At 43.9% G+C, this 16,317-nt stretch overlaps 1 protein-coding gene across 1 annotated transcript; it reads left to right on the top strand.

Moving 5' to 3' along the window:
- Window positions 1–9,493: 9,493 nt before the first annotated feature.
- Window positions 9,494–10,661, top strand: ch25hl2 (cholesterol 25-hydroxylase like 2). Its single transcript, XM_007905380.2, has one exon. It carries the CDS (start codon window positions 9,563–9,565, stop codon window positions 10,463–10,465), a length of 903 nt encoding a protein of 300 aa, XP_007903571.1. The 5' UTR covers window positions 9,494–9,562; the 3' UTR covers window positions 10,466–10,661.
- Window positions 10,662–16,317: the final 5,656 nt, after the last annotated feature.

Genomic DNA, 16,317 nt, shown 5'->3' with positions numbered 1-16,317 from the left:
CTCACGCAGGGTAAGGTCCCAGATGAGATGAGAAGCTTCAAGAGCTGCAAAGATGAGAAGCTTTTTAGAATGAAGGGATAAGACCAGCAGACTTTAAGCACTGACATTTTAGTCTGTTATTTCCATTGAATATGAATGAGTTAAAATTGCCTCTGATTAATTGATATAATTTCTTAGAGGAATTTTAAACNTTTTTAAACTTCATGACTCTCTTTTACTAATATATTTTAGGAAACAGTATGAGCTGTTGCAGGAATAGCCAGAGTTTAACCAGTTTGCAGTTAGAAGCACTAAGGGAAGGCTATTAACACCAAAAAAGATAAGGCTGTTTCCTCTCTACCTCCACATAGTACTGCAGTTTAAGTCTCGCAGGATGGTTCAGCTGCTACAGTGCTGATCTAAAATGATAAAGGCCCCTTGGACTTTATTTGCTGCAGGCACTATCTAGCTTCCCATTATATTCTTATAATTCATGGTGACAAAATTGTAACTTAGGTGATTGTGTGCAGTGTGAGCAAGTTCTTTCAGCTACTATTATGAACCAAAATATTGCTGATAACCTCAGCAATACTTTTATTGTGTGTAGGATTTGGGGGATACCATGGTTACTGCCTGTCACTGTTGACATAAAAAGACATTTGTAGAATTGACCAACTCTACCTACGCACAATGTGCAAACTAGATTTTGTATAGGAAGAGATATAAGGTTAATTCAATTGCATTGTTGACTCAAGCCCATGCAGTGCCTACCTCACTGGAATTTATAATGGAAAAGACAGGAATGTCTCCTTCATCACTGATTTTAATGTCTTAGCACATTGACTGAGGAAATTGCCATTGAACTCTTAGGACATTATCATAAGACATTATCCTAAGAGTCAAGGGAATATGGACAAAAATATGGATTTTATTGGAACAATGACAGACTCATTGAACAGATGAACTGAGTTAATTTTGAGCTTTTGATAATTCTATAACAGTTATTGTATCTAATACTCCTTAATTTACTTTCTGGTGAGTCAGGAAAGGATTCAGGTTTCCAATCATTGTGATATCAACGAGTCAGGGAAATGTCAACATTTCAATCTCTACTGTCCCAAATCATAACTAACTCCGTGACATGGGAAAATCTGACCTTCCTGACAGAGGTCATGCCTCAGAATGTCTGCCCATAGAACTTGTTCTAACAGAGAGTGAATTAAAGCAAAGATGCAAGAGTATATTGGTATAATAAATTGAGTTATAACATTATGAATATTTTAGATAATTATTTAGTGAAAAATGTAATCGAGGGTTATGGGAGATAAAGCACTGTTAGCCATTATAAAAATATTACGTAGGAACGCGTTTCTCACATTCTCTGTGCTGAAGAATTTTTTTCATTTCCTCGTGTTGTGTAAGTACACAAATTACTAAGGAATAATTGGAAAAACAATAATAATATTTATAATAATCCTTACATTTGATACAGTGCTTTATCACATTGTCAAGATATCTCAAAGCGCTTCACGGGAGTTACAGTGAAGTGGAGTGAGTAATGGGTGCTGGAGGGGAGGGGGGAGGAGATTGCAAATAAGGTTTAGCTGGAAGGACAAAGGCTTTCTGTGCTCTTCATATTCCCACATGCCAGCTTGTGTGTGTTTCTTTTTCTAAAAATAAGTTTATTATAGATGATTTTTTTTTAAATGGTAGAAAATAGTTATTCCTAAACATTGCTTCAAATGAAACTAAGTTGGAGCGTAGAAAATAAATGTAAAATACGAAAAAAAATTATAGAAAATTTAAAACATAGATATTAAGATCAATTTGCAACAATCTGCACAGGCTCAAACGTAAGAAATGTTCACAGTGAAGCTGAATGTTGATTGAGATAAGAATGATCTTCAGTGAATGGATGGTTCTGATTCTCATTGTTAGGTTGAGTTATTGGTGTGATTGCTGATTAAACTTTACTTCTCCCTTAGATCCTCCTCCATTGTGAAGTCGCCAGGCAGCCCGACCGTACGACGTCAGACAGCCCATTTGCAGGAAGTCTTTACGCAGCTTCACGTGGCTGAAGTGATCTATGAATTTGAACCAGCTCTTGTCCAACATTTCAACAATGATACCTCCTCCCACTTCAAGGAGCCTACACACTATCTCTAAAGGACCAGACAACATTACATACTTGCCAGCATTTTGAAACTTAACAGAAACTATGTCTACTGAGAATACATTCAAAATATTGAATTTTCAGTGACTGAATTTTTCAATTATTTGTGATTTGGTCCTTTGCAAACAACACGCTTAATTAGCCAAACATCTTTTCCTTTCCTCATTCCATACTATTGTCTGCTCTTAAAAAATAATAGTTGCATTTTGGTACAGTGCCTTATCACATTGTTGAAAGTTTCAAAATGCTTCACAGGATTGTAGGTTTGTAGACAAATGCGACAGCTAATTTGCACATAGCAATGTTGCAAAAACAGCCATGAAGTGAATGCGCAATTTTATTAGGGATGCTGTTGATGAGGACACCAAGAGAAGCTCTTTTCTGCTCAGCGGGCTCCGGCCTGCTTCACGTCCTCTGCCTCGCTCACCCCAATATTGGCGGGCGGGCCTTCCGCCACTCTGTCCCCACCCTCTGGAACTCCATCCCGCAGTCCCTCCATCTCACCCCCTCCCTCGCCACCTTCAAGACCCATCTCAAGACCCTCCTCTTCGACCGTGCTTTTGATTTCCCTGCTTCCCCCTCTGCCCTCCACTCTCCCCCACCTCGACCTCCAGCTCGGATCTGTAACTGTCTGTCCAGCGCCTTGGGACGTCCTCCCGACATGAAAGGCGCTATACAAATGCAATTTTGTTGTTGTTGTTGTTTTCTCTTTTTGATATTGGTATCTTTAACATCTACCTGAACAAGTAGATGGGATCTCAATTTAATTTGATTCAAAGGATGATACCTCCAACTATGTAACCCACTACCCAGCACTGCATTGATAACTATGAAGAGACTAAACAGATTAGGCACTTTCTGTAGGAGCAGAGAAGGTTGAGGGGTGATATTATAAAAGTGTTTGAGATAATGATGTTCCAATAGTTAATCCTGAAAAGCTCTTTCCACTGGTTTCCAGGGGATTCAAGGAGAAGAGGATATGAATTTAAGATTATGACAGGGGGAGTAAAAGGAGAGGATCAGGAGAATAGCTTCTCCCAGAGTATGGAATGGGTGTCTGTTACAACAGAGTCAATTGGGCCATTTAAAGAGAATTAAACAAATGCAGAGGACGGATATATTGGTGGGTAAAGGGAAAGAGCATTTGGGATTACAGTCCACTGACTCCCCATCTCCCCCATCTGACTCTCCATCTCAAAATCCTCGCCCTCGCTTTCAAAGCCCTCCACGGCCTTGATCCTCCCTATCTCTGTGACCTGCTAACTCCATCGCAACATGTCCACTCCTTTCGCTCAGTGGACTCTGACTTGCACTATGTCCCTCGCTCTGCCTGCCCCACCATTCAGCCTTTCTTCCCCCACCCTTTGGAACTCAATCACACATTCCCTTCCCTTTTTTTTCTACCAATCAAACCCTTAAAGTGTTATCACTGTATTTTGCAATAAATATACTGTATGTATACTTTCCATTGACCGGAATGGTTATCGCAGTTACCAGAGCACCCTCTGCTGGTGAAATATGGTATTTCATGTTTGAACAAGGAAAACAACAAAATTACATTTGTAAAGAGCCTTTCATGTCGGGAGGACGTCCCAAGGCGCTGAACTGTCGGGATCAGGACCCCAGCTTGGGAGGCAGGGTTGGGGTGAGGGAGAGCAGTGAGGTAGGAGGGAAGCTGAAGACACGGTCGAAGAGGATGGTCTTGAGTCCTGCCTTGAAGGAAGCAAGGTGAAGGGATGGGGGATAATAATAATAATAATAATCCTTGCATTTGATATAGCGCTTTTCACGTCGGGAGGACGTCCCAAAGCGCTTCACAGAACACACTGTAAAGTGAATTAACTGTATATTTGTGGGCGAACGCGGCAGCCAATTGCGCACAGCAATGTCCCACAAACAGTCGTAGATTGAAAATGACCAATTTATTATTGTTTTGTTTTTTTGGCGGGATTATTATTAGGCGTGTGGAGTAAGGAAACTTGCCCAAGGTTTCGTCCTGCCTGGAATTGAACTCAGGTCTCTCGCTTGCAAAGCGAGTGCTCTAACCACTGAGCTACAGGACTCCACGAGGATGGAGTTCCAAAGGATGGGGCAGAGAGCCTGAAAGCCTGGCCACTGATGGTTGGGTGGGAGACCTGGAGCACGCCGGAGCCTGTTGAATGGAAAGAGCGGACAGGTTGATAGGAGTCAGCAGATCAGAGATGTAGGAGGGGTGAGGCCGTGGAGGGCCTTGAAAGTGAATATGAGGATTTTGAATTCTATCCTCTGAGGGATGGGGAGCGAGCGGAGCCGAGCGAGGGTGGGTGTGATGGGGTCACGGAGCCTGGTGTGGGAGAGGACATGAACTGCAAAGTTCTGGATGATCTGCCGCTTATGGAGGGAAGATTTGGGGAGACCGACAAAGAGGGAGTTTCTGTAGTCAAGCCTTGAGGTGATGAATACGCGTATGAGGGTTTCAGTGGCCTCAGGAGTGAGGCCGTGGCAGAGTCAGGCAATGTTGTGCAGGTGGGCGAAGGCAGAGTGGGTCATGGCATGGATATGGGGGAGAAAGGACAGTTGAAGGTTGAACAAGATGGCCAGGTTCCTGACTGGCTTGGTGAGGTGGAGTATGCAACAGAGGATGCTGATGCTGCCAGTGCCTGAGGTGTGGAGGCGCTGGCGCGAGCCAATCAGGAGGGACTCGGTCTTGCTGAAATTCAGCTGTAGAAAGTTAGCTCTCATCCAGGATTTGATGTCTGAAAAACCCGTGTCTCTGATGTGATTTTAGAAATAAAGGTTGCATCATTCATTTGAAGTCAAACATTTTGAACATTATAGTTCTAATTCCTAATGTATTACAAGCTAGAATAAAGGGAAAAGTTCCATAAAGTCACAGCGCCTTGGGACATCCTCCTGATGTGAAAGGCGCTATATAATAACAGCTTGTAATCATATAGTGCCGTTCATGCAGGGTAGCTTCTCGGGGTGCTTAACAGTGGTTAAGCCTGACGCCGAGTTGGGAGGAGAGGGGAGGTGACCATAATCAGAATAGAAAAGGAAGTGCATCAGGCATGATCTGAAAATGAGGAAGAATGGGACAAGGCTGAGGGATTGACGAAGAGAGTTCCAAATGTTTGGGGTGTAGTGGCTGAAAGCATGGCCACTGATGGTTGGAGCGGAGGGTTCAAGGGACAAGAAGGAGGCCAGGTTACAAGGTGCTAAGTGGGATGACTCCCTACCCCTCATGACTGGTCTGCCTTTCCTGCCAATGAGCCAGGCGGGATGTGCTGTCGTCAGCATTGCCATGCAATACTGTGGACCCGCCTGGCTCATGCTATTTGCTTCAACCACAGTTCTAGCAGTGAGTTCCACATTCTCATCACCTTCAGTGTGAAGAAGTTTCTCCTTAACTCCCGATTGGATCGACTACTAACTATTATCTTTCTGTCAGCAGCTTGGGCACACATCATGTGGGAGTGGAAAAAGAGGAGGAGAAGGGGACAGGAGCAGGTGACAATAGTATTCGGCTCAGATTTAATGAAAGGCTCTATACATATGCAATGTTGTTGTTGTTGCTGTTTGTATGGACACATTCTGACACTCAATGTGAAGTAAATAGCATATAATGGCCACCTGGCTAAAATAACAAATGGTGATTGATGCCTAGGGCTGGATTTGGTCCCATTTGAAATAAGGGAAATTCCTATTTGAATCGCAGTCACCACAATTCATTTAGCTTGGATTATGAATACAAAACTACAGGATATGAGCATGCAATTCAAGTAGCCTGAAGCAGGGACAGAGATTGAAGATATGATCCTACAAAATAGGGAATATTTGACTCACAGCAAAAGCTATGCACGCTGCCTTAGTTAACTCTTTAATAAGCATCTTTTCAGGACAGTGACAAGGCGATGGGGATTAAATTGGATGGATGAGATGAACAGTCTTTAGAATACAATGGTTCCTAAAAGCAGGCTTCAAAATAGATGTCAAATCTTTTCACCAAATCTGAGGTTGTGCATTGCTTTTGAAAACCTCCTTACATTCATTATTTCTTTTAATCAATCCAGTCCTAGAAAATGACAGCACTGAACAACATCATATTTACATCCAAGATAGTGTCTCAGAGTGTTGGCAGTGGTGGGGTTGGACGCAAAGGAGAATGGGCAGGTGACCATTGGTGTGATTGAAAAGGTGGGTCTTAAAGCAGGATTTAAAGAAAGGAGCAATAGAATTACGCAGAATCTTACAGCACAGAAACAGGTCATTTGGCCCAACTAGTCTAGTTTATACAATAGCGTTCTCTCGTCCTAATCCCCTCTCCATACCCATCTATTTGCTTCTCCCTCATATACACTACTATAATTAAATAAAGAATGCACAACTAATAATTACTAAATTGGAAAACTCCTCAACAGTTTTTTTAAGCAGAGAAAATGTGTTTTATATGAAGTAAGATGTGGAAAATGTGGTAAAAACTCAGTGCCTCCACAGTGCTACTTCCACTTTCCTAAAGTCTACAAGGAAAGGCAATACTGTTTTTTTAACCATTATATGACATTAACAACAATAACTTGCATTTATATAGCGCTCCTCACACAGGGTAAGGTCCCAGAGTGCTTGACAGTGGCAGAGCACGATGCTGAGCTGGTGGGAGGGAGAGCTGAGTGTAGGCACGGTCGAATAGGAAGGTAGGTGGTGACAGGTCATGCAGGGATTTGAAGACTAGTGTGAAGATCTTGAAATCGACCGTTTCAGTGTTAGGGAGCGAGTGGAGCCTGGCTAGAACTGGTGTGATGCCGGTATGGCGTTTAGTGGGGTGAGTATGCGGGTGGTGGTGTTTTTGTGGATAGTTGAGCTGGGGAGACTGGGGAGGAGGGCATTTGAGGCGGGAGGTGACAAATGCATGGACGAGTGTTTCAGCTGGTTTGGTTAAGGTATTTGGAGACGGGTAATGTGGCGGAGATGGAGGAAGGCGGTCTTGGTCAGGGACCAGATGTGCGGAAGGAAGGACAGCTGTGCGTTGAACCTGATGCTTAGATTGTACACTGGTTCGGTGAGTCTGAGGAACAGGCCAGGAAGGTTAAGGAGGCCAGAGCCGCAGGACAGAAGAAGCTGATGGGAGCCAAGGCATATGGCTTCCTTCTTGTCAATATTTAGCTGCAAAATGTTTGTGCTTATCCAGGTCCTGATGTGATGTCTACCAGAGCATCAGTGGACCTGGAGTTGCAGTTGGAGGAAGATTTGTGTGTCATCCACATAGTGTGGAAGTTCACCCCGTGTCTGCGGATTTTCCATGTCTTACTTCATATAAAACACATTTTCTCTGCTCGCCAAGAAGGAGCATGTAGATGAAGTAGAGGAGGGGGCCAAGGATGGAGCCCTGGGCTATGCCACAGGTGATTGGTGGGGGCGAGAGGAGAAACTGTTTGAAGAGACAAAGAGAACAAGGTTTGTTAATTAGGACTTGAACCAGGATAGTGCGGTCCCACTAAGGTGGATGAGGGAGGAGAGGCAGCGGATGAGGATGGTGTGGTTGACTGTGTCAAATGAGGCAGAGCAGTCCAAGAAGATGGCAAGGCAGAGGGAGCCCTGGTTACAGTGAGAGAGGATGTCAAAGAGGTATGTTATGAGGTGGGTCTTGAGCAAAGGGAGGGAGCAAGTTGGAGGACTCCAGGGTGTAGTTTTAGAGAACGCATGTAGAATATTGTATTTGACGTCAAGAGGACATCACAAAGTACTTCACAGGATCTTTTGTAAAGTGCCGTGGCTCTGTATTTTTAAGGCGAATGTGGCAACTAATTTGCACACAATACCCAACAAACAGCAATGATAATAAGAGTAATCCTTGCATTTGATGAAGTGAATGATCAGTTTTGGGAGGGATAGTTGGCCAGGACACTGGGAGGAACCGGATGTGGGGTAGGAAGTACAGCTGTGGGTAAAACCTGATGCGTAGGTTGTTTTTCTTTTTGAATAGTGCTACAGGATCTTTAACATCCACCTCTGTTTAATATCTCATCCGAAGGACAGTACCTCGAGCCATACAACATCTCCCTGGCGGTGCATCGGAGTGTCAGCCTGGACTATATGAGTTCAAAGTCCCCATGTAGAGCTTGAACCTAAAACCTTCTGACTTAAGAGGCAAGAGTGCTACTAACCGAGTCAGGCTGACATAAGAAAAACACTGCTGAATTTTTTTTGCAAACCTTGGTAAAATATGGGCTACTGTTATTATATATTTTGTGTAGCACAATTGTAATTGTATCTAATAACAAAAAATCGAAATGCAATGGTTAATTCAATCTGAACTGATGCATTTCTGTTTCTGGTCACCGTGTCTTTTTTTTCCAATTATATCATAACCAAAGGGTAAATGCAAGAAACAACCACGAGATGTCACTTTTGATTGGATATTTGGTTACTAAAAAGTGAAGTAGATTTCTTGTTCATTAAATCGATCGATCCTCGAAATGAAGTAAATGAAAACACTAAGTTTCGGATTTACTGAAAGACATCTGACCTTCTGTATTGCAACCGGTAATGTTTCAGCCCAAACATTAATCGTTGACTTTACATTAGTTCCCTTTATTTTAAAGATCCGTTGATGTGATGCGATGTATGAAAGTGACTTACAACTTTTATTGCATCTAAAACACACACAAAAACCTTCAAAACTTACCTTCTCTTAAAAATTGGAGCTTCCCCATTTCACCTAATAACCTAAGTGGCTCTTTTATTTTGAAGTGAATCTCAATGAGAGATCCCCCCCTTAAAATTCAGAGCGTTTGGGGCAGAAAACGTGTACGAACCCGGTTTGGTTATTACATCAGCGGCCAAAAGGGGTTACCTATTTGGACCGTATTATACAATACCCGGTTTGGATATGGAAAAGAGTGATTGGAAATAGCAAATATACAGCAGTTTCAAAGGTTTGTGTGAGTTGGGAATTTTACAAAAAACTTTACTGTTTGTCTTGGTGCAATCGCGGGGGTAATGTGAGCTCAGTTTAGAGCCAATCGGAATAACTGGGCGTCTTCAAAAGAAGAAGCAAAGGCAGAAACACATGGCTTTTTAGTGCATCCCCCCCCCCCCCACTCCCCCCCGCATCCCCCCCCCCCCCCCCCCGCACCCCCCACCCCGCACAGCCTATAAATACAGGTGCACAGTCACATCGCCTCTCTGTCCGCAGTGCCTTCATGTTAACCCCCAAATAATCCTTCACTCTGAGCTTCGTTTGGTTCAGTCGGATCGAGAGGCGCTGCAGAAACTTCACTGGAAGTTTCCGAAAAGTTTCGAGAACTTCTTCTTTTTTTTGTCGGGAGAGGAGGAGGAGGAGGAGGAGGAGGGGGTTGTGTGGTGGTGGGGTGTGTGTGTGTGTGTGTGTGTTTCCCATCATTAAAACCAGTCGATCGATCGAAGCTCCTGATGGACGCCATCGGTTCCAGTAGAGTCTTCGAACCGTACGTGCAAGTCATCCAAAATGCCAACATCAGTCAGTATTTCTGGGACAAGTCCCTCCTGCAGCCGCTGTGGGACTACTTGAGGTACAACCACGCAGATGCGCTGCGGTCTCCCCTCTTCCCGGTCCTCATCTCCGTCTCGACCTACTTCGTCTCGTGCACTCTGTACATGATCCTGGATCTGATGGCCCTCAGGTGCGCGGCCGTCACCCGCTACAAGATCCACCCGGACCAGCCCGTGACCTGGGACAACATCTTCAAGACCCTCTGGCAAACGGGCTACAACCACGTCCTGTTCGTCTTCCCGGCCACCGTGGCCCAGTGGTACTGGAGGCCGCCCCTCCCTCTGGTCGAGGAGGCGCCGCCGGTGTCCGAGTTCCTCATCGGCATCGTGAGCTGCACCATCCTCTTCGACTTCCAGTACTACATCTGGCACGTCCTGCACCACCGGGTCAGGTGGCTCTACACCACCTTCCACGCCATCCACCACGAGTTCTCCGCCCCTTTCTCGTGGTCCACGCAGTACCTGTCCGCCTGGGAGCTGATCAGCCTCGGCTTCTGGGCGAGCATCGACGCGGTGCTGCTGCAGTGCCACAGCCTGACCGGCTTCGCGTTCATGGTCGCCGTCATCTGGATCTCGGTGGACGACCACAGCGGCTACGACTTCCCCTGGGCCCTGCACAACGTGATTCCGTTCGGGCTGTGGGGCGGCACCGTCAAGCACGACGCCCACCACCAGAAGCCCCAGTACCACTTCGCCCCTTTCTTCGCGCACTGGGACTGGCTCTGCGGCACTCACTGCGACTACAAACGCTCGTCCGCCGTCACGCAAAGGCAGAGCAAGAAACGCAAAGAGAGCGAGACCTGAACCCCCGGGAACCCCGTGGGGGGAGAGGGGGGGAGAGGGGGAGAGAGAGAGAGCCGCGGTTGCGTTCCTCCGGTCCTGACCTGGAACCCGATCGCTCCTCTCGATGAGAAGGACCAGTCCTTTCCCCTGGAACCGACTCTCTCGGCTGCGAGGGATGTGACTGGTGATGGAGGTGTTTTTTTTTTTTTTTTCATCCCCCCCCCCCCCGATGTTCCTCTCGTCCCGATATTTATTTGGGCATCTTTTTTTTTTAAATAAAAAAATAAAAAATAAATTTAAAAAAAAAACCAAAACGAACTGAAGGGAATGCATTGAGAGAGTGTGTGTGAGAGAGAGAGTGAGAGTGAGAGTGAGTGCAGTGGATTGTGATGTCGGTTCATTCGTTGTGTGCGATGTCCCTCTTCAATGGAAATGTCAATAAGAATTTCGCATATGTTGTAATAATGCGTGGGATTTGCGGGATTAATCTTTTCTGAAAAGCACAGCGAAAGAAAGGGCTGAAGGGAATGCTCCTCTCCCCGCTGGATGTCTTTTCCGAGCAGGTGTGATGTATTATGTGTGTAAATATAGATTTATACCAAAAAAAAAACACACCAATGTATTTAAGGGAGTTGGTGGTGGCAGAAATGCATATCTGGGCAATGTACATATGTCTTTGAAAATATTTTATGTCTTGCAAACTCAAATAAAAAAATACGACTTAGCATTTGTTTCTGAGTCCTCTGTCAATGTTTCTGCCCGGAGATAGATGAAATTATAAATAATATGTTGTGCTATATATCTAAAAAAAAATGATGTATTGTATATAAAGGCAAATACAAGAGTCCTGTAGCTCAATGGTTAGAGCGTTCGCTTTGCAAGCGAGAGACCTGAGTTCAATTCCAGGCAGAGGGCGAAACCTTGGGCAAGTTTCCTTACTCCACACGCCTAATAATAATCCGTCCAAAACAAACAGTAATAAATGGATCATTTTCAATCCATGACTGTTTGTGGAACATTGCTGTGCGCAATTGGCTGCCGCGTTCGCCCACAAATATACAGTCAATTCACTTTACAGTATATTCTGTGAAGCGCTTTGGGACATCTAGAAGACGTGAAAAGCGCTGTATCAAATTCAAGGATTATTATTATTATAAATGCAATAACATTAAGAGTTTTTCTGAATAATTTTCAGGGTTAGAAATATCCTGGTAACTGGTGGCTGCCAATTGACTTCACAGTATACCCTGTGAAGCGCTTTGAGAGGACGCGACGATGTGATAAGAAGCTATATCAAGTGCAATTATTATTATTATTAGTAAACACAAAGCACACAATCACTCCATTTTACAGTGAATTCTGTGAACCATTTTGGGACTTCTTCTAGACATGAAAGGCACTATACGAAACCTTAGGCAAGTTTCCTTACTCCACAAGTCTTTATTTTAATGTTGAGATATTGGTCTCAAGACTGAAATCATGGTATTTTCAGACCTCAGGATCATGCTCCAAATTACGGTAATAATAATAAATAATTGTTGCATTTGATATAGCACCTTATCATGTCTTTGAGACGTCTCAAAGAGCCTCACAGATACTGTAAAATGAGTTGACTGTATATTTTGTGGGCAAAATGCGGCAGCCAATTGCACACAGCAGTGTCCGACAAACAATCGTGGATTAAGTGACCAAATTGATATTTTTTTTGAAGAGTTTATTACTCCCGGATAAGTGATCCACCAATCGACTAACAACCAAGTTCCTACTTACTGCTAGGTAAACGGAGACATGTGGAGTAAGGAAATTTGCCCAACGTTTCGCCCCGCCTGGAATCGAACCCAGGTATCGCTTGCGAGGCAAGTGCTCGAACCACTGAGCTACAGGACTCCACTGTACTACAGGCATCATGTCAAGTTGGGGCTGCAGTATAACTGGGACTTCATAGAGTACTTACAGTACAAAATAAGTATTCTATCCATCTGATTATGCAATTTACACTTGAACCATCACACAGCTTGGAGCATGACAGCATTCACCCATCTACAACAAGAACAAGATTACATTTGTATAGCGCCTTTCACGTCGGAAGGACGTCCCAAGGTGCTGGACATCGCTGAGCGGAGGGTGCAGGTGGGTTGGAAGGGGGTTAGGAGGTCACAGAGATAGGGTGGGGCAAGGCCTTATTAATATTCATAATATATATAAATATTCAGGATCTTGAACTGGATACTCTGAAGATTAGGGAGTCAATGGAGTCGGGTGAGAATGGGGGAGATGGAGTCATGGAGTTTGGTGCGGGAGAGGACATGGGCTGCAGAGTTCTGGATTATCTGCAGCCTGTGGAGGGAAGAGTTGGGAAGGCTGACAAGCAGGGCGTTTGCATAATCGAGCCTGGAGGTGATGAAATATGAACAAGAGTTTCAACGGCCTGAGGAGTGAGGTAGTGGCAGACTAGGGCGATGTTATGGAGGTGAGGGAAGGCAGAGCGGGTCATGGCTTAGATGTGGGGAAGAAAAGACAGTTGAGGGTCGAACAAGACACCTAGATTCCTGACTGGCTTATATAATATAATACAATATAATATAATACAATACAATACAATACAATACAATACAATACAATACAATACAATACAATACAATGCAATAGAAGTAATGTGAGACTGAGACTGCATCCAGGATGTAGACTCCTACTAGCTATTGCCTGGTTGAATTGTCGATTTGGTTATGAGACATACTCTCCTGATTCAAACTTAAACCTTGCATGTATTTATCTCCAGGCTAAAAGAGACCTTCGGATGAGAAGAAGGGTCTCCAGCTCACTTGGCCAATGAAACCTGCCCCACCATCTTCTTAGATCATGTCTGACCTGTAGCATTACAAAAGACAAATGGTTATTCAATCCACTGTTTGTTGGACTCTGCTGTGCCCAATTGACTGCTGCGATTCGCCCACTAAATATACAGTCAATTCACTTTACTGTATATTCTGTGAAGTGCTTTGAGACATCTCAACAACATGATAAGGCATTCCCTTAAGCTTTTTTTTACTGTTTTTTATGCCTGTGAACTGACTTTCCAGTGATTTGTGAACACTGAGATCCATTTGCTTATCCTCTCCATCTAATTAGTCTCCATTCAGTTTTCCAATTTGTCATTGTTATACAGCATAGATATATTTAAGGGAAAGCTAGATAGGTACATGAGGGAGAAAGGAATAGAAGGTTATGCTTGAAGGCTTACTTGAGGAAGCGCAGGAGGAGGCTCATGTGGTGGGTATAGACCAGTTGGCCTGAACGGCCTGTTTCTGTGCTGTATATTCTAATGTATTCTAATGTATAAGCAAAGTCTGCAACTTCAAAATTTTCATATTAAACACCACCAGCAATTATTTGTGAAACACTTTTTAAGGCTTTTCATTCTCATTTGGAATCTCTTTTCAAATATAAGGCTTATTACAAATAGCTTATGTTGCATCACAAAGTCTCTCTGAATAGAACAATGGACATTTCACATCCTAGTGAGAAGACGGTTGACTGTTGTGTAATGCTGTAGTGAAGAGGTTATTCTTTCCAAGTCCTGTAACTTGTAATGAATAACTGAGCTCAGTGGTTAGAGCATTTGCCTCACAAGCAAGAGACCTGGATTTGATTCCCGGCAGGGTGAAACCTTGGGCAAGTTTCCTTACTCCACACACCTGATAATGATCTCTCAGGAAAAAAACAATAAATTGGCCACTTCAATCTCAAAATGCTTCACAGAATATACTGGAAAGTGAATTGACTGCATATCTTGTAGGCGAAATGCAGCAGCCAATTACGCACAGTAGTGTCTCACAAACAGCCATGGATTAAGTGACTAAATTGATATTATTTTTCCCCCGGGAAAGTGATCCATTAATTGACACAACCAGGCTCCTACTTACTGCTAGGTAAACAGAGGGGTGTGGAGTAAAGAAACTTGCCTAAGGTTTCACCTCTCCCCGGAATCAAACCCGTTCCTCTCGCTTTTGAGGCAAGTGCTATACCAGAAAACTACAGGACTCCACAATCTATGTCTTCTATTCTCAATCTTTGTTAAAACTTTTCATTTTAAATTTGACACACTAAGATTTTGAACTCAGAAGTGGCAGTCCGAAGAAAAAAGAGCAGTGACTAAGCAAAATATTTAAATATGCCCATATTTAATTAAAAATTCTTAATACTGTTTAAAGTTAATAGTTTGGTAGAAGGAGTAGGCATATTTTAAGTGGAATGAATAGCCATTGAGTGAACATTTACTAAACTAGAAAATAATTGTTACCTGCTGCATACAGCGGATTTAAAATAGAATGGAAAATGCCAAGTATTATTTACAACAAATTGCATTTATATAGTAGCAGTCATGTCAGGAGGACATCTCATGACGCTGGACAGACAATGGTTTGTGTTGAAGTTTGGATTTGAGAGGGATGAGGGCCAAGTGGGGAGGTACGGTGGAGGGGGAAAATGACTGAAGCCATGGCCAATGAGGAAGGACTTGAGACAAACTTTGAAGGAGGCAAAGGAAGGGGCTTTGGGTAGAGTTGCAGAGAGTAGGAGCAGAAAGGTTGACGGCCCGACCACCAATGGTGGGGTGGCATGAATGGGACATAAAGTAGGTCAATGCCTGCCAAGTGGAAGAAGTAGATAGCTCGGTAGAATATTAGAAGTTCATAGAGGTAGGGTGCGGGAATTCCATGGAAACATTTGAAAATGTGGAGTCCTGTAGCTCAGTGGTTAGAGCACTCGCTTTGCAAGCGAGAGACCTGAGTTCAATTTCAGGCAGGGCGAAACCTTGGGCAAGTTTCCTTACTCCACACAGAGCCTAATAATAATCCCTCCAAAAAAACCAAAACAATAATAAATTGGTCATTTTCAATCTACGACTGTTTGTGGGACATTGCTGTGCGCAATTGGCTGCCGCGTTCGCCCACAAATACACAGTCAATTCACTTTACAGTGTGTTCTGTGAAGCGCTTTGGGACGTCCTCCCGACGTGAAAAGCGCTATATCAAATGCAAGGATTATTATTATTATTGTAAAATGAGAATGATGGTCTTAAACTCAATCCTCTGGGGGAAGGGGAATCAGTGGGGATGGTAAGTTCAGAGCTTCAGAACCCTGCAGTTTATAGAGGGAAGAATTGGGAATTCCAGAGGGCAGAGTGTTAATGCAGTCAAGCCTGAAGCTGATAAATGCATGGATGAGGGTCTCGGCAGCCCAACGGTAGAGGTAGTAACAGAGACAGACAATGATGAACAGGTGGGGGATAGCTGAATGGATCAGGGCACAGGCGTGGGCTTAAAAGTTTACAAGACAGTTCAGAGTTGAACAAGGCACAGAGGTTCTGCACTGGCTCAGTGAGGTAGAGTGTGTATCCATGTAAGAGTGTGAGGTAAGAAGGCATTGACAGGAGTCAAGCAGGAGAGTCGCTGTCTAGTTGACATTCAAATGGAGAAAGTTAGCTTGCATCCAGGACTTGATGTTCGACAGGCAATCTATCAGGACAGGAGTGGTTCTGGAATCGAGGGTGGAGACAGAGTGATAGAGATGGGTATTATCTGAATACATGTGGAAATTGGCCCAATACTTGCGGATGAAATTGCTGAGAGCGAGCTTGAAGATATTAAAGAGAGGTCTGAGGATAGAGCTCTGAAGAACATCACACGTGATAGTGTGGGGGTGGAGAAGAGGGAGGAGATGCTGTTGGCATATATGAAGTTGGGAGACATTGGGACAGATAAGAATGAAACAAGGAAAGGGTAGTGAATGTACAGCTAAGAGGAAAGACGGTGGAGAAGAATAGCATGGGCAACAGTGTCGAAGGTGGCAGAAAGGTCAAGAAGGATGAGGAG

The sequence above is a fragment of the Callorhinchus milii genome, unplaced genomic scaffold (genome assembly GCF_018977255.1).
Source record: "Callorhinchus milii isolate IMCB2004 unplaced genomic scaffold, IMCB_Cmil_1.0 Scaffold1, whole genome shotgun sequence".
Classification (NCBI taxonomy): Eukaryota; Metazoa; Chordata; class Chondrichthyes; order Chimaeriformes; family Callorhinchidae; genus Callorhinchus; species Callorhinchus milii.
This window is presented reverse-complemented; position numbering and strand designations above follow the sequence as displayed.